This window comes from Anopheles moucheti, chromosome 2 (genome assembly GCF_943734755.1).
Source record: "Anopheles moucheti chromosome 2, idAnoMoucSN_F20_07, whole genome shotgun sequence".
Taxonomy (NCBI): domain Eukaryota; kingdom Metazoa; phylum Arthropoda; class Insecta; order Diptera; family Culicidae; genus Anopheles; species Anopheles moucheti.
Window position 1 is genome coordinate 47,027,469 of NC_069140.1, and position 27,713 is coordinate 47,055,181.

The following is a 27,713-nucleotide window of genomic DNA, read 5'->3' on the forward strand; positions in this document are numbered from 1 at the left end:
TCTCACGGGTTTGATGAGCAGATACGCTCCCCCGGTGGGATATATCGTGATCACCCACAATCAGCAGGAAATGCACCCGCGCTCCAACGCGTTGAACAGATGGGCGGAAATGTGTTTCAAAATCCCATAACCCCCATGATGCCTCACCTGGTCCCGAGTGGGGATGGAAGGGTTATGAACTGTGCTGAACCAGTTCCCGGGAGCTATTCATTTTGATTTAATTTATTCAATTAATTCCACCGCCCCAAAACGTACCGCCAGCCAGTGTTATCAACGATGCGTCACATGATTTATGAAGTTTAAGCGCAATTTTTTGTATTATTTTTTTTTGGGGGGGGGGGGAGGGCGAATTCTGAGCTGAGCTTTCCAAATGTGTATGCAGGTGTTCGGTGTGTTTATTTAACCTTAAATAGCTCTGATAAGGTTGACCCAAAAGCTTGATTTATCGGAGATGGCTTAATGCGGTTTATGGCTTAATGCGGTTTGATTTGTAATGGTATTGGTATAAAGGTTACTCGCATAATGTGGATTCAGTGGATCTCTCTGTGTATTATAGGTAAAATAAAACCTTTTAAAGTGTGCATCTATGCAACCGTATGTAATCTTTATCGATTTTTCATACAACTACCCTCCCATCTATAGGAGAACCCAGCACTGTTTTGTGCTTTGTAGACATTCGAATCGAGGATTTGTGTAAAATGCATGAGCCACACCGAGGCGAAGAAGTTTTACAACCTAAAATCACTTCACCTATTTTAAGAAATGCCAGATTGTCAAGTAACAGTCTTGTTCTAGCCACCACATCAAAGAACGACGCGATATTAGACATCACCGTAAAGTGCAGCAGAGCCTAAAGATCGAAGATCGAAGGCAAAGCGATCTCTGCGATTCCCCGAATATCGAAGTAATTGCCCAAGCAGTGAAGAAGTACCTGAACTAGAGGAACCATGTTTTCTGCAACTATTTGTCAAAACCAGTCCCATCTGGCCAGCAGGCAATTGCCCAAAAAAAGCGACTTGTAAAAATTACTTCCAAAATGATTAATTATGATATATTAACGAAGACCCGATGGCCCCCGAAAACTGTGGACAGAACTTTTATTTGGACAAATCTCAACCAACGAAGCAAATGTAATAACTTTGACATCAACTTGGAGTGAAATTTGACAGAAATTTCGTGAAGAAACTTAAATAAATTGAAGCGGCATTAGTTAACGATCAGGCCAGTTGGCCTATGGTCGCTCGATAGGGCATTCCTTCGATTTTCCCTGAATGCTTATTAAGCATAAAATTCAATCGAATTTAACTGCATTATTATGACCGTTAACAGTTATAATAATGTGTTATATTATTGCACAACTACCAAGAATTCAGACTCTCCAAAGCTACGCGTCAAAAAGCGTTGTCTTCTTTGAACGATCATATCCTCAGGGCAGTCTCCAATGGCACACCGGACGACATCTACACAGTTCTGCAAGTTTAATTAACTCGAACCATTTGCGTTCGAGAAAAAACCTCCACTTACCGAAGCAAAATGTCCGCTCGTATTGACCTCCACCGAAACGTACAATGCGTAGTGATCAATCAAAACCGGTGCGGTTGTGTAGTTGTAAATAAAATTAGTTTTCCACTAAACGTTCCGCATTCTCGACAGACGAATGGGTTTTTGGTTCCAAAAATAAAGCATTCAAGACATGGACCCGGCCCAGCATGAACTGCTGTTGGGCAGCTAAAGTGACAATTAATCAGAAGGCGGATAAAAAGCGATTGGATAACGTTTTGTTCAATCACCTCCCGGTACATGCGTACCGTACAGATGATGTGAAGGCATTATCTGTCATCGTTCTTGGAGGTTGGAGGTGCGTGAGTAGAAGAGCATATTATAAAACGCAGCTGCTTTGAAACAGACCTTCGACGCACTAGGAGAACATTCACGCTCCGGGTTATAGCTCCGTACATTGGACACTCAGTGGTGAGACGCGAAAAAAATGGTGAACCAATCCAGACCATGTGTTCAGCCCTACTGACCGTGTGTTAAGTAAGTCGCACCAGCACCCAGACACCTTACCCGCTTGCATGGAATTTCCGGAATCGGTACACTAGGCCGTTCGTTGGCCCAGTCGCTCCGGGACATTCCACTTTAGATCACTGTGCCCCAAACCAATCATAAGACCTTTGGAAAGGGAGTCAGTTCTGCTATGGAGACTACCAATATCTCCAATTCCAAGACCATGTCGTATGGCATCCAATGCGGTGCAGGTTTGTTATATGGTTGGACCACCATCGGCACTCATTTTTCAGTTTTCGGTTTTCGGTAGCCTTCGATTGGTTGTGTTTGGATTTCGCGGTTTCAAATTTGAAACATTTACCAAGTGGTAAGCGTACCCGGCCAGAGGGACGAATACCTTGAGGCAAGGTCAAAATAGGTTTGCTGCTTCGGCCGGGTCGCGGTTTTCTTTCTAGTCTCGCTCGAAACTACAACGCCAGATCACTTTAGCTCGTTCGCTTAATGATAGTCGCTTGGCCGAATGGCCATCACAAGCCTACTTTGAATTTCTCCCCATCAATTCGCACACAACTTCCGCCGATCGTTTCCGATCAATGGCACTCAGCGCGTGTGTGCGAAAACTTGTCACTTTCACTAGCCGATATCGGTACTTTCCACGAGGCCGCGAATCGTGATCATTGCACGATTAGTCTTGGGAAGCACCACGGACAAAGGAGAGGTCCAATGCGGTCCAAAGCTGAAAAGAAGATGCGCCATTTTGCGAATTTGGGAAAGTGATTTATTGACGCCGGTTTGTGGTTGCCGATGGCCGGGTAAAAATGATCATCCGGAAAGATGTTCGTGTGGTGAAGCATTCAATACACGGGATAAAGCGAAAACATAATTCCAACCAAAACAAAAAAATCGCCTTACAGCGCTTCAGTAAATATCTCGTAAATTAATTTTAATATTTCATCCATTCGAGCAGAAGCTTCCTACTCAACCTTTCGAGCGAAAATAAAAAGTAACCAGCAGCACCGCCACATTTCAGCCAATGTTTTGTGAAGCTGTGGAAACTTTCAAATTAATCTAAAACAAAGCAATCTTATCGCATTGTTATGAAAAAAGTTTATCCAACAAATTGATCGGGAAAGAGCGTGTGGGGCGCAAACAAAAGGCTTTTATAGCAACCTTTTTTTGTTGTTGCTGTTTTACTCGTTTGCTCAATCCTGTTTACTCGATCTCCTGCTGCTAATATACCACTTCTACTACTGCTACTGCTACTACTACTATTACTCGGGACTATTTATGGGGTTTTGAAATTGTATCTTTACCGACACACCCGAGTACGGTGCCGCTCGATTAAGGGATGGCAACAAAACTTTTTCCATCTCTGGCCACGGGATACACATGTGCATAGGGCGAGAGCACGGGAACCATCGTGGCTGATGAAGCGGCAAAGACGATCCCAACCGAAGCCGGGGAGGGTTTTGTGGCATTAACTTTACACCAAACCATCGGGTGTAACTTTCCTCTTGTTTCATCCCAAGATGTTGGTTGGTTTGTGTAGTTCCTTCTTCCACCCGAGATGGTCCGGTAGGTGACACAAAACGATCAAATGTCCTATCGGGTTGCGAGAAGTTAAGTTTCGTTATTATAATATGTACTCATTCGTTCCAACCGTTTGTAAGATCTCATGATGAAGTTATCACGATACAGTTGGTCCTCTTACTCACTTACTTATCAGGCGCTACAACCGCTTCGTGGTCTTGGATTCCTCGAGGACCTGTTGCAGGGTTCCTCTTAACCGCTCACGGTCGAGCGCTGTCGTCAGCCAATCCATAGTACCGGCCTTTCTGAACGGCCTTCTTTCTGGCCATCACTCCATCTCAATTTGGGCCTACCTTGCCTACTCTGTCTAGATCGTCCAGTGTCATTCTCATGACGTGACGAGCCCACCAGAGCAGTGTAATCCGCAGTACGCCAGTGTGTTTGCCGTACAGCTCGTAGAGCTTTTCATTGCAGCGGCTACTCACATCTTCCTCTCGAAAGCGGCTAAGAGAATTTCGACAGTTTTGGACAAAGTCCAACTATGTAAGTTCTATATAGCCCAGCTTCGTTCGTCGTGACAGGTGTTTTCAATGGAGAGGTTTCTTCTTGTTCTTAGAAAGGTTTTTATTTTCTTTATAATTTAATTTTAATTAGTTAATGTTGATGCATAGCATAGATAATCAAACTCTTGTAAAAGTGGTGCTCGCATGATGTTACACTTGGACGTTCGTTTTATCACGATTATTATAGTGGAAGAAATCCTCGCTAGACTCGACATGCTTAACCAACTTGAAAAATTCATTAAAACTACACATTGAGTCCTTCGTTACTTCCTCTAGTCAACCAGAATATGGTAAGTATAACCTTCGCGTAGATCGTGTTGACAATGCAGACTTTATATCTACATTCCCTTTTGTATGCATTTTTTCATCAACATAGACCTTGAATCTCTTAACAAGCAATGTTCGGCTTGGTTATAATGAAGACTTTAAATAATGTTCACACCTTTCTGAAGCGTTTAAAACACCTCGTACAAAGCGATAAGTTTGTTTAGGATAACGTGTACCAAGTACCTGGCAAGCATAAAGTCAGAAATCTCGACAAACTTTTACATTGCGCTTAAAAACTTTCGCAAAATTACTTCCCCCCAGCTGGTGTCGATTCTTCTCATCTCGGGACCCTTCCCATCTTTCTGCTTATTACGCGCATACACGCACCGACCATTGCAGTACTTACCTCGTGATCCAGATCTAGGGCTGCCCCCGTTCGATGAACCGTTGCGTAGTGTGCAGTTCTGCAGACTTCCGGGTTTCACCGAGCTGTTCTTGAGTAACGGAACCTCCGGTCGATCTGTGGGACAATCTGTACCGACGGCTTGTAAGATGGCGGGACGATTCTCTACAAACGGCACGAACGGCTCTTGGCAGGGCAGCGAAGATATTTGTTTTGCAGGTCGAAGAGAATGAACGGTGTTTTGCTTGCTGTAGTCGTAAATTCCATTCTCTGCTGCTATGTTCGTGCCGGTGTGTTTTTTTATCTTATGCGTTTCTTTCCTTCGTCCGATTTGCTGCTGTTGGTTTAGTTTTGCTTTGTTTTTTCTTGCTCTTCTGTTTTGCTCTTCCGCTTATGCTCTATCATATAACGTATCGTTGACTTTCTTATGGAAATTTGGTACACACTTGGTAGACACTGTATGGGTATGCGAGGCCCCACTCCCGGACCCGGTTGTAGCACACGTAAATCACTGCATTTTCTGCACTCTTCGGAATTCGCCCCTAAACGGACCCAGTTTCGCTAAGCCGATCGTTTCTACCTTCGTTTGCCCGTGGCGCCAAACCCCAAAACGCTCCCATGGAAGCTTAGGTTCGCAACTAATTTGCATCAAAAACGTTCGAAACGTTCCACAGCAACTAATTTCGAACCAAATCCCTTGGCCAAGAGCACCGCTAGAATGGTTGGACGGATCGGGTGGAGACGCTTTCCCAACAAAATAAATCTTACACGCACACACATCCACACACGCATCCAAAAAGGCACGAGAGGGAGAGAGATTGAGAGAATAAGTGGTGGTCCCCATAAACGACCAGCGGGGGAAAAGTTCAATATCCGGTTTGGCACCGATGGTACCCAGGTTAGTGACACGCTTTGCGACACGCGGCGCAAAGTTTTTGGCGCGCACGAAACATCACTCACGAGTAATTGAAACACGTGCTGCATCGTAACGGCCTACCGTGCACAACGCGGCACGTAACCTCAAAAACCGCCCCGTTAGCGTATGGGTGAGTGTTTTAGAATGTGGCAGGATGGCAGAGAAAGCAATTCCGAAACAATACAACAAATGACACTAACTAACACTCCCGAACGCAATGATGCTGTTCCAATATTCCCGCCAGCAATGTCAGCGTTTATTGACATTCACTTCGACCGTTTTTCCGGCCTCGGTCCGGCTGTTTTCCGTGCAGCTTTGAACAATAAAAAAAACGATAGCAAACGTTTCTCTAACCGGACTGTCGATACCAGATCAATGGCTGTTTGGTTCTGCTGGTAAGGTGGAAGCTGTCACTACCAAAAACACGCCAACGCACACGGTCACTTTTGGTACGAGACGGGAGGTTTCTTTTTTTTTTTTTGTACACCCTCCTTCGTTTAACTTGCTTCCCGTTTATTCGGCTTGTTTCGGGTTTCAGCAACCACGAAACAGCCTCCAAAACTGGTTCCACCGTACAGCCACAGCACACCAACACTTACTTTGCTTTCTAGCAGAAAACGGGAGAAAATCGAAACGTACGCGTACGCGGCCACCGTTTTCCTTTCGTACTGCCAACTGGCGAAGACGCCAAACAGGCACGCAGACACAACACAAGAAAGCGCCCCAAGTTGTACCGTAGCCCAGAGGGTTTGCTAACCTGACACCGATGACGGTTATAGACGGACTGTTTACGCGCCGCGTGGAGCCCTCGTGCTCGGCTCGCGGTGGAGCTTTTGTGCGTGAGAGCAGAGAGTAACCGTAGAGAGATAAACGTTTCAATTTTTCTCATCGACAACATGTGTGAAATGCTACGGAAGACAACAAAAACTTTTAATGCAAATCACAGCATGATTGGAACACATGCTAAATACACAATTAAGGCAACGTTTCACAAATCTTTTCCGATGCATAAATATACCTATGTTTTTTTAAAATACGAACTATCAGTTTATAGTTATACAAATTCGCACAATACCCCATGCCAGTTAACCTGGTGTAAATAATATTCAAATTAGCTGCCAGTTGGGAAATAGTAAATAGCAATGGTGAATAAAGTACGGGAAGCACTGTAGAGCATAACCGAGAGCTGCTTGGGTTTCCAGAGAGCGAACGTAGCTGAGAGAAAAGCATAGAGAAACCAATGGATGCGTGACAGGGTTGTCAAACGATACACCCTGTACACCAGCAGTGGAGTGATAAAGATTAGAATTTGAAATATTTTTTTTCTTTATAGTAAAACGGTACAATAACGCGAGATTAACACTACGTGATATTTTAGCAATTAAATTGCTCTCGCCGATTTATAACATTTAGCAGACAACCACGAACCCAAAAAACGAAATTCATTGACGAATATCTCCACGCGGAAGTCTAAAACCATTTCGATGCACCGAACGTAAAAAACATCTCCCCCCATCCGTAGGGATCCCCATACACCAAACAAGTTGGAAACAAATTTGAAAGCTAAAACAAAAGTCCGCCCAGCGGGGAATGTCAGGGCGACAAACGACACGTACATTTTCTTGGCGGAATTGGCAGCCAAACGAGCGGAAATTTTTAATACACAACAAGGAACTTTATCATCCGCCAGCGAAGATGCTTCTAACTAGATGCCAAACTCTAGCTTCGTTGTGTTTTTTTCTGCGTGGGGAGGGGGAGGCGTAAAGCTGCAACTTGTGTTTATGTTAGGCAACCGGGAATTCCACCATTCGAACCGTCAGCATATGACGATATAGCATAACTTTATCACAAAGCTATCGAACGTAATGCTGACCCGGTACTGCGAAGTGAAATGTATGACGGCGCACCGTTAGGGCGCGAAATCACTGCTCTATTGAATAAGCATTTCGGCATTTTCTGCGGCAGGGATGTAATTCTCAGAAGAGCTTACAGAAGTTTCAAAGCAGTGTCTTCCCAAAAATAAGATAGTTTATCCCTTGGATAGGTCTTTGAAAAGAATTTGATGGAAAAGTGACGTCATAATTGGCGCCTGTACTGAAAGCCTGAATGCCTGCTTGAGATGCAAACCAGATCCAGCAAAGGAACGACATTGTATCTGCAAGGTCGTCTAGAAAATTGAAAGCTCCTAATTAGATATTCATATTGCCTGTTAGTACAAGGGATGCAATTGTATTGTATTGATTGCATTTTAACATCTTCATGACGGCGTAGGTACTAACATAGACATCAAGTCTATCAAGCGAAACAATACAAAAACGTCGGCTTAACAATTTCGAAAGACAATACCCTTTTTGTAAGAAAAATCGATTTTCCTCTCTTTATTCACTCTATAACGGTAATACGTCCATCGGTACCACTGATGATGGGCGTCATCTTTTGTACGTAACGCTCCAGCACGGCTATATCGACTGGCCCTATCATCAAGTTTGTGGCTTGCTGTGGAATCATGGTATATCCGCTGCCACCTTTCCGGATGTACGTCCCGGTTGCTACCCGATAGATCCGCTCCGGATCGAGCGGTTCATACCGAGGGACCTGACAAAAGCGACATCTTAAGCTGACCGAGACGACCCGGTTCCCGGTAGGACGGCGCAGATCGTACGTCACCTTCATTCCAGACATCTGCATCATATCGGACGTGCCATACCGGCTAGCACTGTGCTCCAGCACTTCCAATAGCACTCGCCCTTGAAGATCAAAGCTATCGACTGTGTCTTCAAACGGTACGGCTGTTACCAGATCATCAAATGTGAGGTTTCCAGCGAACAGTGACGTCCGCATACCACCTCCCGTGTTGAACGCGATCGCTACCTCTGTCCACTGGTTCGGGTTTGGTGCTTTTTGTCCTTCCGTTGCAAAATAGTCGATGTATCCATCGGTGATGAAGTTGCCAAAGTTACACTCACCTCGCGAACAGTCGGGTTTATCGAGCATTACGGCCGAGTAACCGATCTGACGATTAGCCTGTACATTAACTTGCTCCCTCCATGGAACCAGCTGTTCTAATACCTCCGGATCTTGTGGTACGGTGTCGTCGAGAAACTCTGGATTGCCTTCCCAATTTCGTACGTTTCCTTCTTGATCGAAATACAGCGTAATTCTTCCAACATACTTCGCGTAGGATGCGGCCTGTACAATCAGGGTCGTTTGGCCGCTTGGATGTTCTACCACAACAGGATAGGTATCTTCAGCTTCATCGGGAAATCCGTCGGTTGTTCCGTTGAAAAGGAACGTGTGGGAATGACCTCCCACGATCACATCTACATCTGGGAGCTCGCGAGCAATAGTACGATCTATCTCCAGACCGCAATGGGACAGTACTACAATGTGCCGAATATCTGCAGCCTTCAAGCGATCGATCTCCACCCGTAACTGTTCCACTTCGTCCAGAAAACGTAAACGCTCCGTCATACCCATCGTATTCGTGAGGTGATGGATAACACCAATTACACCGATTTTACGTCCTCCTCGATCGAGTACCACACTTTTCGTATACTTCCCTTGCAATGAAGGTTCTTCACGATCGTCTATGTTTGCCACTACCACTGGACTTTCGATCACATCCAGAAACGGTACCAAACCAGCTATTCCATGTTCGAACTCGTGATTGCCGAGTGTCATCACGTCTGCCGGAAGTAGATTAAGAAAGTGTGCGGTCACATTCCAGCGCAGCAGTGAGTACCAGAGGGTTCCCTGGAAGCTGTCACCCGCGTTCAAGTAGATTGGGTTCCGATCGGCGTACTCCTGCTGGAGGGCTTTGATACGGGCGACAACACGTGCGTAACCACCAATGCAACGTTCGCCTTCGTCCGGCTTACAGCGCGTTGACACCGTGTTCGTTTCCTCAAACCGGGCATGGAAGTCGTTCAGATGTATGATTGTCAGCGGGAACAGCTCACTGTCTAATGTCTGTCTCGTTATAACCACACCAGACGGACCGGCAACTGAACCCGCGGTCTGAGTCAACACCGTACAACTAGCGGCCACGAACAGCACGCAGAAATTCACCAACCACCCGATTTGGATCATCGCGGATGGTTGTCTCGTCAACAACTGACAGACGCACGGTCTCCACACAAACAACTGAACCAAGGTGATACGGATAGCGTTTGTGATAAGACAATTTAATAACCCTAATAGCCGAGATGAAGGGGTAAAATAAGAAAATAGAGAGAGAAAAAAAAAGAGAGAGAGAGAGGGAGAGAGAGAGAGAGAAAACGAGCAAAAGAAGCTTTACAAACGTGTTTTTGCTAGGGTTGGCAGATAACCCCTACATCAGCATACTTACACGATCGTTCAGGCTTCCAGTTGACGAGATGCGCGTTGTTATGGGTTCACCAAGTCGCGTGTTACTGAGGCCACTTAACTTCTTGCCAATGCGAGGCGGTTTGTTCTGTACGTCCAAGCGGAAAAGATGATTAACAAATGATTCACTCGCAACTTGCGCACAGATGGATACATGTATATTGCTTTATTAGCCTTGGCAGAGTAGTGCCTTTACTGTACTGCGCGATAAGTTTGCCCCAACAATTGGCCAATTTATTCTGCTGCTAGCCACACGTGTGAACTAGAAACTGGAGCTTCACGTTCAATTTTGCAGGTACTATTTAAGGATAGCAGAAGGTGTAATTAGTAACAATCGATTAAATTAAGTTCCAGATAAGTTCAAACATGGCTAATTGATTAGCCCACTAATTATGCACAAAACGTAAATAATCCTCTGTATCATATTAAGGTGAGGCATTGTGTTTGATCAAACCTTTAACACTTCCCTTATTTTCATCCATCATCTTTCTTGAGCACCACCCTGAATGGTACAGTTGTATTGCATCAATCTGCAACCTTATCAGTGACCACATGCAGCCAAAACGTTTGATATGTCGTTATTAGCGTCAGTCATGCTGCTATCACACCTTCTTGCCCCATGAAACCGAACCGCCCAAACCCAACAACTGGGTCGTGAGAATTGTGAACCGAGAAGTCGTCAACGGGTCCATCAAAAGTCACTCGATCGCACCCACTCATCACACCCAACCCCCGGCGGGTTATCAATGTGCCGGATTTACTCTTATCAACACAATTGCCACAGTGCCACAACTAACACAGTACGCGTTGAACTCTGCCAAGATGTGGATCGTTGGACGGATGACGCTTCGACTAGCGCTCTGCTTCATAGTGGCCGTAGCGTCTGGTGTGCGTAGTGCCGTGGACGCATCCGAGCGTGGTGTTTTGATCAGCAAAACGTGGAGGAGTGAAAAAAACGATGATCTGCTGTATCCACTTACGATCATACATCTGAACGACTTCCATGCCCGGTTTGAGGAAACGAACACGGTGTCAACGCGCTGTAAGCCGGATGAAGGCGAACGTTGTATTGGTGGTTACGCACGAGTTGTCGCCCGTATCAAAGCCCTCCAGCAGGAGTACGCCGATCGGAACCCAATCTACTTGAACGCGGGTGACAGCTTCCAGGGTACGATCTGGTACACGTTGCTGCGCTGGAATGTGACCGCACACTTTCTGAACCTGCTACCCGCCGACGCCGTGACCCTCGGGAACCATGAGTTTGATCACGGTGTGGAAGGCCTAGTGCCATTTCTGGAAGCCATCAAGAGCCCCATGCTGGTCGCCAACATAGACGATCGCGAAGAACCCACGCTGCAGGGCATGTACCAGAAAAGCATTGTGCTTGACCGTGATGGCCGAAAAGTTGGAATCATTGGCGTTATACACCACGCAACGGACACACTGAGCATGACGGAACGGGTCCACTTTCTGGATGAGGTGGAGTGCATCAACCGCGAGGCATCGGCACTGAAGCAACTCGGTGTGGATATCATCGTGGTGCTATCGCATTGTGGCTTCACGATCGATCAGCACATTGCACGGGAGTGTCCCGAGGTGGATGTGGTCGTTGGTGGCCATTCGCACACGCTTCTGCACACGGGAGCGGTCACAGATTGGCCGGACATGCCAGCCGGAAGTTATCCGTTCGTTGTGGAACAAGACTCAGGCCGGCGTGTGTTGATCGTGCAGGCTGGATCGTTCACCAAGTACGTCGGCCATCTGCTGGTGTACTTCGACGAAGCTGGAGAGGCAGTACGCTGGGAAGGTAACACCGAATATCTGGACGAACAATTCCAGCGGGATGATCAAATCGAACGTGAACTTCAGCCCTGGCGCTCCCAGGTGGATACGCTTGCCGTTCGTCCGGTGGGCATTTCCAAAGTGTTCCTTTCAAAGCCCGCCTGCCGGACGGGTGAATGCAACTTTGGAAGCTTCGTGGCGGACGCGTTCGTTGACTATTACGTTGGCCGGGGAGAGCTCGAGGACGAGTGGACATACGCCGCGATTGGTATTACGAACGATGGTGGACTGCGCACCTCGCTTAATCCCGGCACGCTAACGTACGAAGATCTGGTGACGGCCATTCCGTATGAAAATACGGTGGACACGTTCGAGTTGCGCGGTCAGCATCTGCTCGATGCGCTGGAGTATAGTGCGAGCCGGTACAACACCGCCGACGTGCTGCAGTTCTCCGGGATGCGTGTTATCTTCAACCTTACGCGGCCGATCTTCGAACGGGTGCAGCAGGTAGATGTGCGATGCCGCGTTTGCCGAATTCCACGCTATGAACCACTGGATGCGGATGCCACCTACAGGATCGCAATAGCCGCATGGATAGGAAGCGGTGGCAATGGATACGAAATGTTTGGCCAGCATCGCACCAACGTACGGGTCGGTCCGCTCGACATTGACGTTTTCGAGCGGTACGTGGCCAAGATGTCACCAATTCTGCAGGGAACGGACGGGCGCATGGTTTTCGTAACGTGAGCGGTTGATATTACCCCCAGCAAAGCCAAACCGATTCATGCAGTTGCTAATACGGATCCGCTAAAGAACTAATTTTAAAGTGATAATAAACTCAAACACCTTCCTACAGGCATTACAGTAAAGAACCTCCCCTGTTGATGACGTTTAATTCTGTTATTTTTTCTTCGCAGCACAGCATCTTGCGCAAAGAGAGGCTTCATTCCAGGACGTGCTGATTGCAGTTGTGCATAAATATTTTGCATCGTTTTTCCTATGCCTTACTGAAGCTCATTACACCAGCTACACTTTCCATCATCACCATCATTGTAAGCCGGACCAGGTTTTGTAAACGTGCACCAAGTCCACCGACAGCAGTCCACCCCCAGAGGAACACTCATCGAGCTTTGATACTCATGCCGAGGCGGTATTGTAGACGACCACGCTTACCTGATTAGTGCTCGTTAATTTGTGCTGCTTTGCCGGTGCTACACTTGCTGCACCAGCAATTACGATGCAAATGCATCCGTGTTACAACAGCAAGCTCTGTGTTTTTTTTTTTTGTCTTTTTGAAAATCCCCTCCATTCGCACCTCTTGCAGCAAAGTGTCAATATTTACAGCATCGAATAGAGGCAGGAAAAACACGTAAAATCGTATCCCGAACCAGCGGAAAAAGTGTCATCGTTGACCTAAAACGGTTTGTGCCCGGGGATTGCGCTAATGACGAAGGTAAACGTAGTAGCACCGGCACTTGAATGGGCCTCCCTCATTCATCATTACGGGGTCCGCAGCGAAAGAACTTTCGCTCGATGCATCGGGTCACGGAACGCTTGTAAACGCGGGAAAGCGTGTCGCAGATTTTCATACACTGTCGCCGAAACACACACAGTCACTGTGCATACATGCATTATTCCATATTTACTTATCTCTTGGCAGACACTAGCCGGTTAATGGCAGTGGAGTCACCAACGGGGCTGTGGTTAACGGTCAGGACCAGCGCGACCAGAACTCTATTCCACGCCATTCTTTGTCCAAGCGCACTGTAACCATCTGAACGCCACTATCACATTGCACATCCTCACGTCCCAATGTGCGGCAGAACTGTACCTTTGCGTGGTTTACACCAACCCACCCAGCAGTGCAGTGCGTTTCATGGTGAAAATTAAGCAAACATACCGAAACATGCCGAAAAACTTTCCCATTGGCACACGTTTTGGAGGGCTTCTTTGATGGGTTTTCTCAGATGAGAAGCTTTGGGATGTTTGGAGGATAAAATCTCACTCCCTCCTAAATGCATTTTACCAATTTTAGGAACATCATACCGGAATAGTCGTATTGATTGTCCTAAACGAACGTTACCACTTCATGAACTGTGAAACGTGAATGCCACGGAGCATGTCAGAAGCAAGACGCATCGCGAACAAAAACCACCATCTCTGATACACTGATAAATATCCGTTTGTCACCGTGTTTAAATAGCTCTTCCAGGCTACACGGAAATCCCACCACCACCTAACCTAGCCTAACTGCGGCATGTCACATGTCCCGTCCCGTCCCAAATGAAGCGACAATATTAAATGTCCACCAAAGTCCAGACGCACGTCGTTCCACGACGAAGTGACACATGTGGCGAATTGTACGTTTTCCACTGCTTCCGCCGGGGGTTTGCGGCAGGACCCCCATAGAGTGCATATCCGCATCGAACCTCACTGCATAGGGAAGGAGGTGTCCCTGCCCAAACACGGTCCTGTTTATGCAAACTTGGTAAAGATAAACTTTATGTCACACGGCATCGGACGGTGATGTACCACAGTGGAAGTGCGAAATGGTTAAAATTTTATCGAAAGTTGTACTTAACCGAAACATTTTACGCATAACTTTAGTGTTTGCGTTTAACTGCTAGAAAGCATCTTACCCGCTTGCTCACAATGGGCGATAAATTGGTTTGATAAAGAGCGCGTCTATTTGACCACCAGCTACAGCAATCCTGATGTGTTCGGTAATCATTTGATTTGTGTTCCAACTTTTCGCTAGCGCATTCGTGCAGCCTGCCCAAGGATTGGGGAAAATCACCTGCTCGTCAGGACTATTGTGGAATTTTTACGCTGATGATTGCAATAAAACAGTGCCTTGGACCACGCAATCAGGCACAGTAACTAGTCGGTGCTTCTGGTGGATGGTTCCACTTGGATAGGGAAGTTACAGTGAGGAGCGTTGGAAGATGTGAAAGAAACGAGAAGAATTGTTAGTGCGCGTTTGTGCGAAAGTATCGTTCGGTATCAAAATACAGTTTTGATTACAAAAAAAACCCTTATTATTTCAGTGGCGTTGGACACGTTCAAGTTCAAGAATGGGCCAAAGGACGTTAATGGCATCCTTCTAATATATCCAAAATATCTTTCTGTCATTAAATGAGTTAATTGTAATACTTTTAAAGGCTCCCTGAGTTGAATGAGGCATTGAAAAAAACAGAGTTTTACAAGTGAAGTATTTACAATAGAAAACCTTTAGTTGATAGCACCAAAACGCAGACTTTTATAATACATTTTTGACGCGAGATTCCAGTCCTGTTGGTAGTTTTTTTGTCTCCAATTTGACAAAATAGCGTAACTCAAATACGTTTCTCTAAAACAGGGGTTCTTATAAATGCCGACTTCGATAATTCGATAATTTATAAGAAAATGTTAAGAAAGGTCTTACAATACCACCTATTTGGAGTATCTGGTCCACAAATTTAGAATTTGTTCGACTATCTGTACCTGTTTTTGAAAGGTGCTGCTCTAAAATATCACGGAAACATCTACCGGAAACGGAAAATCCTCTAACTTCGCAAACAGTCTATAAGACTGGCGAAAAACAGGAGATTTTGCTAAAACCACTGCTGGAAAGTCTTTAAGAAAACGGTAAATAACATCAAAGGACAGTGTTGAAATATCAAAGGAAAACTTTGGAAAATTCATAAGAAAATTATTCAAAAACTTGTGGAATACTCGATTGTAAAAAAAAACACATTTACAGGAAATCTTCCTGTGAAAACCTGTAGAAAAATTAGGAAATATCATTTATTACCTGTTGGAAAAACTGTTACAGAGTTGAAATACCAAAGGAAAGGAATTAAATTATTCAAAAACTTATGAAATACTCTACAATGAAAAAAAAACACAATCTTCGATAAACTTCATGTGAAAATCTGGACATTAAGTGTGTCCAGAAATTCATGGATCGAATCCCAAAAATAAACCTTGCTTGGGTAAGCCAAAAAGAAACAAAGGTAGCCGAAAAGACAACGCAACGTGCATTAATTAATTCTATCCATTTGCCGTCTATCTCAACGTGCTGATATTTGTTCAACGCACCTTAATTATATTCTCCAATAGTTGTACAAATTCAGAAACAAGCGGATTAACCGTAGGCTCGAATATTTATTCGATCGCGAATGAAAGCACAAAACTGTGCATTGTGCGTAAAAAGTCAGCGATGCTCTTTTGCAACAATCGAACCCCAAAAAAAGTCGAACCGTACTCCACCTTTGCGTGAATCCTTTGTTTTAACCTCATGGCACAGTCGCTCCAATGTCTGACGTAAATAAAACAACAAAAACAAATTAATTTTCAAAGAAAATCGACGGATCAGTTGCGCTGGGCAGGCATAATTGAATCATAATTCGAATATCCTGCCGTGTGTTGGTTCGGCCACGGAAGGTCTGTTTACCGTCGATACATTTTGCTTTTGCTATCTGGCTACCGGATTTTAACTTAATTTTAATTACTTTTTAAGCAGCTTCGTTGCGTATTTTATCGTATCAGCCCAGCGGCGTGTGCGAATTTCCCGCCGGAATGTTGAAAAAAAAAGTGTGAAAATAGCTTTTGCTTTTGTTATAAAAACCTTTTCCTTTGTTCCTACCGTGAAACGCCGGTAGAATTAATTCCACCGACTGCGGCATGTGGGAGGGGTAGAGATATTTTTATTTTTTCAATTATCGTATCTCGCGTTAATCGGCAGGCAGGAAATTTAAATAACATACAGTGTTCTACAGTTCCTGGAATTTATTTCCACAAAAAAGCATCATTCGTTTCCCTCGTGATACCCTTTAATCGGCAAATCATTTCCAATTACTGACCACTGGCAAAACGGTAATTGCAGTGAAACACCAAAGGGATCAATTTAGGCAATGCGCTTCAAGAGAGCAATCGGATCCAACCATCAAAGAGATCTGCTTCATGGGCACCTCAACCTGAAAGCATAAAACCTCCCCCGGTTCAGCACTAGTTATACTTGAATTGCGTTAAAGCTACTTTAGCACCGTCATTGAGCCTGGTTTAAAGCCAAAGAGCATGCAAACATCCACTCGTACCATAAACTTTAATTATCCAACCGACTCTCCGGCCCTGCCGGGGAAGCACCTGGTGGGATACTTTTACGGTAAACATAAATACATACCCATCCCCAAAAACAAACGGACTTACACCTGGTCAAAAAAAACAGAAGGTGGCCGCTCTGAAGTTCTCTACATCCAGACCTGCATCGGACCTATCATAACCAAACCGAACATAACCACCCACAAGCCCACAAGTCAGATGGTACACATCGATAAAATTGGCCAAAAAATCGCTTCCTCTCATGCGAAGGACTTTCCACGAGACAGGCCTGCCGTATGTTTGCCAGCCTGAAAAGCCATTTAAGCCGTTACCGTTTTTCTATCTCCACGGCAAAAAGGAGCAAATGGCAAGCATTCCATTATGGCTTCGGACCACCCATCCCACCCCATGCCGCACAGTGGATTATCCCGTGTCGGAAGGTGTCGAACTCGGTGAGGTGAAAAATTGGAAAATGATGACTTTAAGGCAGGGAGGACCTAGATCCTTACCAGGTGGTGACAAAATTGTAAATTAAACTTTAATGAAACGTTCGGTCGGGAAAGGAGTCCGGGGCAAAGGTTCATCGATTAAACTGCGCCATACTGTGCAGGGCGTTATGGGATTGCGAATCAATCGATAGTGTCACGATACGGCACATGGACCCGCTGCGGTAGGTTTAGTAATAAAACACGTACGTTTGCATGTGTTGAAGTTAGGTAAACATTGGCTTACATATGTGTTTTTTATTTTAAATGATTTCCTTCATTTGGAATTTTAAGACAACAAACCCATTCTACCAGTAAACCTCAATCTTTGCGGCAATGCACGTACTCACGTTTGAATTGCTACCATCTTCTCAGACACGGTTCCTCACACTCGATTTGCACAAGGATTAATGTTACCTTCGTGACCCATACAAAGGGCTTCCCTCGTTATTAGTGATACCCGGGTCGACCCGCACCTGCCGAGTCGGAGTCATCCATAAGCAACCAGGCTGAATTCGAGTCGTCCCGTAGGTGCTAGTAGGTTCAGTAGGTGCAACGTTTCCAGTACCATCCAAGCTACCATCATCGACTCCTAACCGTGAGTGCAGCGAGTTGGGATTGGAGTCGGTTCGAAGTAGGTTCAGTAGGTTCAGTAGGTGCATGAGCGACTCCTAACCGTGGATACAACGAGTTGGGATTGGAGTCGGCTCGAAGTAAGTTCAGTAGGTCCAGTAGGTGCATGAGCGACTCCTAACCGTGGATACAACGAGTTGAGATTGGAGTCGGCTCGAAGTAGGTTCAGTAGGTCCAGTAGGTGCATGAGCGACTCCTAACCGTGGATACAACGAGTTGGGATTGGAGTCGGCTCGAAGTAGGTTCAGTAGATCCAGTAGGCGCATGAGCGACTCCTAACCGTGGATACAACGAGTTGGGATTGGAGTCGGCTCGAAGTAGGTTCAGTAGATCCAGTAGGTGCATGAGCGACTCCTAACCGTGGATACAACGAGTTGAGATTGGAGTCGGCTCGAAGTAGGTTCAGTAGGTCCATTAGGTGCAACGATTCCGGAAGGTACAAATTCAATACAATAAGTGACTCCGATTCGTGGGCGAACTGAATTGGGATTGGAGTTGTCTCAAAGTAGGTTCAGTAGATCCAGCACGTGGCAGGTTGCAAAATCGATCGCAAATTGATCGATCTATCTTATGGTCTAGGAGGAAAACTAGGAAGGAAATTTCTATTACCGGTGACTCTAAAAGTTATTGGTCCCACTTAAACACTTTACCCAAAATTGACCACTTTTGTGATCCCGTCGGGAGTTGCGCTGTTTTGTCCTGGATATATGGGCTAGTGTAGGTTTTCACCCTTAATAGACTTGCGCAAAATAGATTCTTGTTTCACTATAAGAGGTTTTTAGAAAGTCTAGAGCTCGTTTTGATTTTTCCGCAGTTATTTTTTCTTTGGGGTTTTTCCTGGAATTTGAAGGAATTTAGGAGAGTTTCTGATGTCTTACGGAGATATTAGAGTCACTATTTAACAACACGTCGAACATGCACAGTTCCAAACACAATAGAACTCACAGATCTTTGTCAATGTCGGAATTTCTTATCAACTGCACTTCGGGAAGGTTTCGCAGTTTTCTACTGTTGAAGGATTCTAATAAGTTGCTTTAAATGTTGCGCAATATTCAACGCGACCTTGCTTTTGATCTAGTTGATTTAGAGTGTACCAGACCCGTTGCACCCACGGATCGGAATCGATTCCGATAGCTTCGCACTCGAATCCGGGGTCGCGGTCGTGAACACGATACAGTTTACACTACACATCACTACTTGCTATTGCATATCGGTGCGAGCCTGACGGAGCCGATAGAGCCAGGTGGCATGTTGAGGCATGGTTGATTGATTGTCGATACATGCAAATAATTTCCTTCCGTTGCCGAAGCGGGCGCTGATGATGAAGGCCGCCAAAATCATAGGTTGACGCCTGTTGAGGTGTGTGGTAATGCTTGTACGGCAAAAGGAAGGAACAATTCGCATTTCCCAATAGGACAAAAGCCACACGCATAACATTTTCCTCCCAACGTGTACCAACGCGAGGAATTGTAGGTTGTCTCACGCTAGACATAAGTCGTACGGTAACGCATAAAATAATCTTCCCTAATTCGGCTTCTCCACGAGCGAATCATGCAGCACCGGGTGCTCGTGCAATTCCTGGCGCAAGAAGGAATTGAAGATTTATAAAAGGATGCCAACATTCAACTCCAATACCGTATCCGTAGGACGTGAGCAACGAATGCTGTGGTATTGATCCGTACAACCAAACGGTGGAAGACCATTGACGCATAAAAGCTTCCAATAAATTCAAACGATACCGATGTAATAAAACACAAAAAAAAACATAACCTCAAATTAATCGATAGTGTTTCGAACACCATTACCCCGCCCGTTACATTCCATTCCGAACTGGCGAACCAGAAGCACAATAAAAGATCAAAGCATGGTTTATGGTCTGTTGGTTTGTGGTTTGCAGTTGAAGTGGGTGTCGATGGAATGAAAAAAATAGCAAACAAAAAAAGACCAACAGTTACAAAATGGCACCAGTTTTCCCATTACACAACGCTCGCCAGCCCCACGTGGCTTTCGATAAGGGTAAGTGGTGATGAGTCCTGCTGGCTTGATGCACATTTTAATTGATTGATGAGCTTAATATTTGATTTATAAATAAATCCTATGATCCTGCCCGTACAGTAATTGACGTAATGTGATTTGCTTTGTAATGCTTCACCGCCACAGAATTGCGCACCCGGATGCAGAATGAACGCGTTACGTTTACGGAAAATCTTCGCGAGTACTGCCTCAACACGACCATTCACGGCCTGAAGTACATCGGGACGGTATCGTTGACGCTGTGCGAAAGGTAGTTCAGTGTGCTGTTATCTATTAAAATATACAGAGATCAATCGTTCAATTATGCATGATGCTAATGGGCTATAGCCCGCAACTACTTACAATCTGACCACAGCAACTGTTGCCCCTCCCGCGTGATAAAGAACACCAATGTCAGCTAAACCAACTAACCGCAGTGTAGTAATGGGGCTGCTAATCCATCTCCATTTGCAGGGCATACTTTTTCCTCACATTTCTCGTTGTGACCGCGTGCTCGATTTACTTCATCTCGAAAGTGTACATCAAATGGCAATCGTCACCGATCATCATCGGGCTCAATCCGATTGCGACCCACATCAAGTACATTCCCTTTCCGGCGGTCACGATCTGCAACATGAACCAGGTACGGCGGGAGGCGGCCGAAAAGATCGAAACGCACACGCTGGAACAATCGGTGCTGCAAAGCATTTGCTCGATCGATGGCGATTTCAACGTTACGCAGTACGAAGGGAAGTGGTCCGCAGTGAAGAAGTTGCTGCTGAGTGTAAGTGTGCCTTTAGAAAAGGTAGTTTAGTACACGATCAACTCTCACCATCCATCCCAACAGGCAACGCAACCCTGCGCTGGTATGCTAAAAGCCTGCCGGTACGCGAAACAGCCGGAAAAGTGCACGGAGATCTTCCAATCCGTCTTCACCGACGAGGGTCTGTGCTGTACGTTCAACACACTCGACACGGTGTACATGTTTCGCAATGCGACCGCACCGAACATCTTTCCGACGGAGGTTAGCAGCGGTAGTGGACGGTTCCGACCGATACTGTGGACACCGGAGCAAGGATATGCGGAGCATCCATCGAACTCCACGTATCCACGTGTTATTGCCGGTACGGGTGTCGGAATGGGACTGGCGATCGTACTCGATGCGAACGTGAGCGACTACTTCTGTTCGTCAACGTCATCGACGGGCTTTAAGATCATTTTCCACAGCCCAACCGAAACACCGAAGATTACGGATTACGCACAGTACATACCGGTGGGTTCCGAGAACCGGATCATCATCACGCCGAAGATCAACGATGCGGCTGATCAGATACGCAAGGTGGCACAAACACAGCGGCAATGTGTGTTCGCTAGCGAGGCTAACCTGTCCTACTACAGCGTGTACTCGCGCAACAACTGCGAGCTGGAGTGTGAGGCAAAGCTGATACTGGAAAACTGTGGCTGCGTCTTGTACTATCTGCCGAAGCTGTACGAGGATACGAAAATTTGCAGCCGTGCCAATGCGCGCTGCTACGAGCAGATACGTAGCTCGATCGCATTCACCGCAAACACAAGCCTTTCCTGTACCTGTCTGCCCGGGTGTTTTGAGATCAGCTACATACCGGATGTAACGACGGCGGAACTGCAGGTCGGTCTGTTCGGTATACGGGAGACCTTGCTGGACGATGTAAAGGACGAGCAGTACGCGAAGTAAGTAATAACGGTTAGAAGCTGATGTGTGTACGTGAAGGTGATACCGAATTACTGTTTTTTCCCCAACGATAAGGAAGAACCTGGCATTGGTGTATATCTTCGTAAAGGATACCTACTATCGCAGCTTTACCAAGGGCGAACTGGTGGGCTTCACCGACTTTCTCTGTAACTCATTACTATGCCCTCTTTTAAAGCTCGAAGAATAACGCAGCTCTTCTAATTTTCGTTTGTCCCTATTTCTTGAAAGCGAATGTTGGTGGACTGCTTGGATTATTCCTGGGATTTTCAATCATATCACTCATCGAGGTAATCTACTTCGTAACGCTTCGACCGTACTGTGCAAAACGGAAGCAAAAACGCACCATCCTGAAGGAGCACAATTCTGAGACTAACACTCTGAATACCGCTCGAAATGATCTTCTTCGGGTAAGCAAAATTGTCTTAAAGATTCCCACTGTACCGCTTAACTGCATTTTCATCCCATTAGTTTGGTCCCAAGCCTCCCGCAACGATGGTTCAATTTCTAGGCCGATCAAATGACCATGATTACGCTAACGACTATCAGCTACAATCTGGACGCAATGCAATGGTAAAAGAGTATACCACTAAGCTTAAACATCTTGTTCACTCTCGACTGCAACAGGCTAACGCGTGGATGCGCAACACATTTCGTTCGCGACGAAATCAGCACGGTCGTGGGTTCGGTCCGGAACGTACCGGAGCGTCCTATCCGTTCTACGATTGATCCACCCGAAGCAAGGATGAGTTTTGGACGATTGCTTTGAGGCAAGACATTTGAGCTTTATTGTTGACTTTCGTGTAGCCGTTTTAGCACCGTTTTAGATCTTTTGTCCATGTTCCGTACAATGTAAATGTGGCGTTTTTGTTTACCTCCCTAACAGAACCTTCCTCACGTAATGAAACTCTGCAACTGAGCTGCTAATCTACTTGTTCCTATCACAGTGAAGTAGTGTAACAAACATTATTGTGTCTCAAATGTAGCGTTGTATATTTGTAATCGTCTAAAGAATAGTGAACTAACAATGCACAAGACGTCAGCACATTCCCCGTGCTGTACCTGTTATCTGTAACTTGTACGGTATACTCGTAAAGCAGAAAATAGTAACCCGCAACCACGTTTGTAACTGGCACCATCGAAAAATCTAAATCTAATTGTGTGAAATCGTTTTCCGTCCGTGTGGCTTGTTGTTTCGCTTGTTGTTCACTCGCGTCTAGTTTTGGCTAATATCCATTATTATCATTCGGAACACAACGTTCGAGGCGTCGGATGACAGCGTGAGACAGCGGATGAGCATTACTTAACATACTTTCGGTAGGTGTTATCCATCGCGTAATCAACCGCACTATCGATTGGATGGATGATGAACGGAATGGCAAGCAGACCGAGCATTGTTGGTCCCCATTTGGCTACCGGTCCCTTTACCTTGTTAGCTTTTAAGGCAGCTTTGGACAACCAGCAGATCCTGCAGGGAATGGGAGCAAGAAAATTAAATTGTTATAATTATATTGATTAAACTACTTGTTGCTTAAAGAAAAACATCTACCGATTGATGGTGAATCCGGGTATGATGACCGAGGCAAACATTTGCCAAAGCAGAGTATCTCCTGACGCAACGGCAGCTCCACGAAATCCTCCACCAAGTATTTCAGGTTTCTGTAATTAGCACCATGCAATGAAAGAACTGCTCACTTTTGAAAGTTGTGACCAACGGTTTAACATACATCGTATTGCTTCTTAGATTTATCCGCCGTATCCGCCAGTACATAACTGATCGCTACGCCATAGCTGGCGTGCACAAAGATCTTCTTGATCACCGGTCGAAACGCTTCTCCGATCTCGTTCGCATATCCTTGAATTCATCATAAGAAAAGGAGGTCAAGGAAAACAGGGCTTCATGATGTAACGTGCGCCCTTACCTAGATAGCGCACCGGAGTGTCCCGATACAGATCCTTCTCGGTAATTGACATCACGTGTGAGGCTTCGCTTATATCACCCGGTTCCGCTGTTCTGGAAACGCCGCCTTATTAGTCAGCAAATTAGCGTTGCAAAAAAGAGTTAACCACTCGACAAATCCTCTTATCACTTGCGTGATAATCAACACCACACTCGAGCAACCGATGGCACCGTCTCACTCCCGATCGATGATTTGTTTACATAACATTGAACCCGTTCGGCCCGCACGTGACAAAAATGCCGCGCAAGATTTTTCTTCGTGTATTCAGCGCTTTTACGCGTGCAAAACGGTTTTCTATCAGCTGTGTGATGATGGTCAGTCTGTCAAAATACGGCAGGTCGCACTTTCCGACAAGCCAGCTGATACCGTAGGAGCCAGCAATATTAAAACGGGCATGTCTGTTCCTAGCACTTTGTACAAGGGAGGCTGCCTCGGATCACGCATCACACAGCACAGAAACGACAGCGATGTTTCACTGCTGTTCAAAAGACTGAAGTATTCGACCGTGCGGGTTTAACCTGCCGCTGCGCCAGTGTGCGTTCAATCGTATTGTTTTGTCCCACTACCGCACCACTACCAGCATACGATGCACGGATTTGCAGGGCAAAATACACACTCGCTGGCATTTTACACTGAAATGACGCGTTTGTTCGACGAAACGGATCGAAGTGAGCTGTCAAGGCTGGGCTTTGTAGCGCGTCGCGAGAAAATTTGGATGAAAATCTATCTCCGTTCCGTTGCGCGTGTGTGACGTAGTAGTCGTTTGATCGTTTACATTCGAGTTTGTGTTGTTTTGTGAATTCCGTGTTCCGTAAATGAGCGATAAAAGCTGCAAATCGTTTGTCCTGTCGTGCGCCTGATTGCGTAAAAAGTGTAAGCCAGTTTCTCCCATTTTTCTGTTGCGCTCCCATACGGGGAGTAGTGTGAGGAAAAAAAACGTACACACATTCATGTGCAGTCGTCCGTCGGAAGGCCAACCAGTGAAATCGCTCGGCGTAAACGCCTTTTCTCGCTCACTCTAGTGCGCGGCGCCAGTTCGAAATACATCGAGCTGCCCATGCAACGTCTCATGTTCGCCTATTTCGGAGGTTGCACTCGAAAGTCAAATGTCCGCTTCTTTGCGTGCGCTTGTGCGTTTTTTCCCTCCTCTGCTACGTGGTATTCTTCGTCGAAGTAGGCTGGTAGCGTTGTTTCGGGAAAACAGTTCGCTCTTTATCGCAGTGCATCGTTCCACGAAGAAAGAAAATTGTGTCCCACACGCAAGCGGTTAATTGTAATATTCTTTGCAACAATTTGTGTGGGGAGCATTCGAACGAAATTCTTCGTATGCAAATGTAAATGCGCGCGTGTGTTTGTGTGTGGGTTAACGAACTGTAGTGTGTACTCACTGGGAAGGAGCCTCTGTGCAGTGTGGGGTTGTGTGCGTACACTATGTGCCTGTTTTCCGAGTGTGTGGTACTGCAAAAAGTGAAAAAATACGTATTTCGGGTGATTTTACGTTCGTTCGCAAGAATAAGCGCTGGGTCATTGTAATTAGCTGTTCTGTGTATATATTGTTGTTGTTCTTCGTAAAGGCGCATACCTACACTAAATCATGAAAGGAAAGGTTACCTGAAGGTGGTCTGTATGATGAAAACAAAGCAATAAATACAATCTACCCGTATCCTTACAATGTGCGTGGATATGTGTGGGGAATGTATTGTAAGTTTGTGAAAATTTTCATAGAAAATTCCTCGTTGAAGGCAATTTTCATTTGGTCCCTGCTTTGGATGCTTAACTGCTCGAGAATCCTTTGTTTTCAATTTTTGATTGGTCACCCTCGGGGTGAAGACGTACCACCAATACCAATGCGGCTAGCGCCACCACTACAGCTGACGTGTGTTTGGTGGGCGAGTGATGACGCTTTTATACAATGAAAAGAAAAATTGAAACACAATGTTATTGCTTTTCACGCGTTGACGTTTAAAAAATTTCCCAAAGAACCAGCCTGTGTGTTTGTTGTGTAGAAAGAAAAACCACCAATACCATCAACGCAGAGGGAAATTTATAGCCTCTTTTGTTCGCTTCATGTGAAACAAGTTTCCCTACAGACGGGCGAATCGAAACAAACGAAAAGAAGTAATTAATTGTGTTTATTTTTCTACCTCAATTTGCTGACGTTTCACGGCCTCTTCATGGCTCAGCAGTGCCTCACAGTGTGATGTTTTTTTCTCTCTCTCTCTCTCTCTCTTTCGACGGTTGTCCACTGTAGTGTTTGATAACCCATTCTGTGGTGTGCGTGAATGTACGCTATATTTGCGAATTTATCATCTGATGGAAGTGCTAAACATGCATACTACACGGTAGCCACGAATTGGAAAACTTATCATCACCTGATAGCACGCAACACACACACACACACACACACACACACACACACTCCTATGCAAAAGTGCACAGTTAGTACAAAGCGTGTAGGCGAGAGCATTTACGCCGTCTGTTTGATACAGATGTGTGCTGAGTAGTTGATTTTTAGTATTCCACTGCTGCGAGCGTGTGTGCGTGTTGAGTACAACAGCGAGACCTTTGAATGTTTATTTTCTCTCTGTTCTTTCTACGTGTGTGTGAATATGAAAACGACAGGAAGGGAGACGGGTTTGATGGCGCCCATAATAAGCGAGGTGAACAAAGTAAGATAACCTTTGGAACGGCGTAACTGCGCTAGGCGCTGATAAAAAGAAGGTTTTTGGATGCAAATCACACAAAAAAGTGATGTACATTTAGTTTTGTTAAAATTTATATTTTCGAAAAAAATATTCATCCGTGTTCATGTGTTTGTTTGTAGTGTGCTGTTCCAAGAGTTCCAATCGATTGGGGATCGCGCTTTTTAAAAGTGCCTTATTGTGATATGTTTACAACTTTCGATATTTATTGTTGGTACCGCGTGTGGGTGTATGTGTGTGATGTGACTGTGTTCGTATACACGCTCTGGTGCCCATAATACGTTATCTTGTGTACGCATGCATGCATTACCAGCAGCAACAACGACCTTGGCTAGCAATGAAAACAACGCAAAACAAATGTCTTGTCAAAGTGGTCTTGGGGTGTGTGGTGGATGGCGAGGAGAGCATGATACAAACCACCCTCCCATCACAACATCCTTGATATCGCGGTGTGTGTATCTGTGTATCCTAGATACGGACGCAAACGCCTACGTCCAACAATTGAAGTGTGATGCGTCTTATACAAACAGACACTTTTCTCGTATACTTTTTTCACAACAGTTTAACAGTTTTAAGGGAAATATTCGCTTAAAGAAAAAAAAACAAACATCGTTATCCAAACGTTAAACACAAAGAAGAAAAAGCATAAACCTAAAACAAAAGAAAGTGCAAAGGAAAGCAAATGAACAAAATGCATCATTTCTTCTTTTTTGTTTCTACCGTTCTCGCTTGTTTTGTATGCTTTGTATTTTGATAATGGCATTGCGGTAAAACTTATCAGTGCATGAAGACAAATATGTTTTATCGCGTTGTGCCATTCGAAACGGGGCAACCCACATGGATGCTTGGATGGTTGGTTAAGTACAAGCATAGCACCACTGTGTGTGCAAAAAAAATATGTGATCAAGTAAGGAAACGAAAAGAAAGGCCCAATTAACATTCCGTACTGTTGCTGCTTTGTAGCACACCCAGGCACGTTTAGGAATTTTTTGTGTTGTTCATGTTTCTTCTGTGAAACAAAGAAATATCTGTCTTGTGTAATTGAAATCTGTCTATGACTTTTTGTTTCATTTACTTTTCTTTTACCGTTTTGTCATTATAATCTTCATGAAAATAAGAATTACCTGTTTCTACAATATTTTGTTTGATTTGATTGATTTGCTTTAGAGTGTACGTTATACTACTTAATTAACACTTTTCGGTCCTTGTGTGTGCGTGTACAATCAATTCCTTGTGGCTCTGGCAGCTCTTCGCAACACACAATTTTCGTGCTAC

The 27,713-nt window shown here is 45.2% G+C and overlaps 4 protein-coding genes across 4 annotated transcripts; 2 read left to right on the plus strand and 2 right to left on the minus strand.

The window, feature by feature from the left end:
* Positions 1–8,068: 8,068 nt before the first annotated feature.
* Positions 8,069–10,207, minus strand: LOC128310014 (apyrase-like). The gene is made up of 3 exons (XM_053046545.1): positions 10,181–10,207; positions 10,035–10,139; positions 8,069–9,829 (listed from the first exon to the last, which is right to left on the minus strand). Exons 1-3 carry the CDS (start codon positions 10,205–10,207, stop codon positions 8,069–8,071), a joined length of 1,893 nt encoding a protein of 630 aa, XP_052902505.1.
* A 666-nt stretch (positions 10,208–10,873) lies between these two features.
* Positions 10,874–12,675, plus strand: LOC128297933 (apyrase-like). Its single transcript, XM_053033650.1, has one exon. The coding sequence runs from the start codon at positions 10,874–10,876 to the stop codon at positions 12,578–12,580; it is 1,707 nt and encodes a 568-aa protein (XP_052889610.1). The 3' UTR covers positions 12,581–12,675.
* Positions 12,676–19,991: 7,316 nt separating this feature from the next.
* Positions 19,992–22,504, plus strand: LOC128298248 (pickpocket protein 28). Its single transcript, XM_053033994.1, has 7 exons — positions 19,992–20,049; positions 20,194–20,317; positions 20,521–20,830; positions 20,894–21,756; positions 21,833–21,924; positions 22,007–22,185; positions 22,247–22,504. Exons 1-7 carry the CDS (start codon positions 19,992–19,994, stop codon positions 22,502–22,504), a joined length of 1,884 nt encoding a protein of 627 aa, XP_052889954.1.
* Positions 22,505–22,547: 43 nt separating this feature from the next.
* Positions 22,548–24,109, minus strand: LOC128297522 (mitochondrial fission process protein 1). Its single transcript, XM_053033188.1, has 4 exons — positions 23,698–24,109; positions 23,503–23,630; positions 23,325–23,434; positions 22,548–23,243 (listed from the first exon to the last, which is right to left on the minus strand). The coding sequence occupies exons 1-4, from the start codon at positions 23,747–23,749 to the stop codon at positions 23,075–23,077; spliced, it is 459 nt and encodes a 152-aa protein (XP_052889148.1). The 5' UTR covers positions 23,750–24,109; the 3' UTR covers positions 22,548–23,074.
* Between the last annotated feature and the right edge of the window lie 3,604 nt (positions 24,110–27,713).

What these genes read in the sequence shown, in the direction of transcription:
- LOC128310014 (XM_053046545.1), bottom strand. Translation starts at nt 10,207, where the DNA reads ATGTATCCATCTGTGCGCAAGTTGCGA. An exon ending in CATCTGTGCGCAAGTTGCGA is followed by an intron (nt 10,140 to 10,180) that starts GTGAATCATTTG and finishes TTGGACGTACAG; the next exon opens with AACAAACCGCCTCGCATTGG. An exon ending in CTGGAAGCCTGAACGATCGT is followed by an intron (nt 9,830 to 10,034) that starts GTAAGTATGCTG and finishes ACCTTGGTTCAG; the next exon opens with TTGTTTGTGTGGAGACCGTG.
- LOC128297933 (XM_053033650.1), top strand. Translation starts at nt 10,874, where the DNA reads ATGTGGATCGTTGGACGGATGACGCTTCGACTAGCGCTCTGCTTCATA.
- LOC128298248 (XM_053033994.1), top strand. Translation starts at nt 19,992, where the DNA reads ATGGCACCAGTTTTCCCATTACACAACGCTCGCCAGCCCCACGTGGCT. An exon ending in CCACGTGGCTTTCGATAAGG is followed by an intron (nt 20,050 to 20,193) that starts GTAAGTGGTGAT and finishes TCACCGCCACAG; the next exon opens with AATTGCGCACCCGGATGCAG. An exon ending in TCGTTGACGCTGTGCGAAAG is followed by an intron (nt 20,318 to 20,520) that starts GTAGTTCAGTGT and finishes CTCCATTTGCAG; the next exon opens with GGCATACTTTTTCCTCACAT.
- LOC128297522 (XM_053033188.1), bottom strand. Translation starts at nt 23,749, where the DNA reads ATGTCAATTACCGAGAAGGATCTGTATCGGGACACTCCGGTGCGCTAT. An exon ending in AATCTAAGAAGCAATACGAT is followed by an intron (nt 23,435 to 23,502) that starts GTATGTTAAACC and finishes TGCTAATTACAG; the next exon opens with AAACCTGAAATACTTGGTGG. An exon ending in CCCGGATTCACCATCAATCG is followed by an intron (nt 23,244 to 23,324) that starts GTAGATGTTTTT and finishes CATTCCCTGCAG; the next exon opens with GATCTGCTGGTTGTCCAAAG.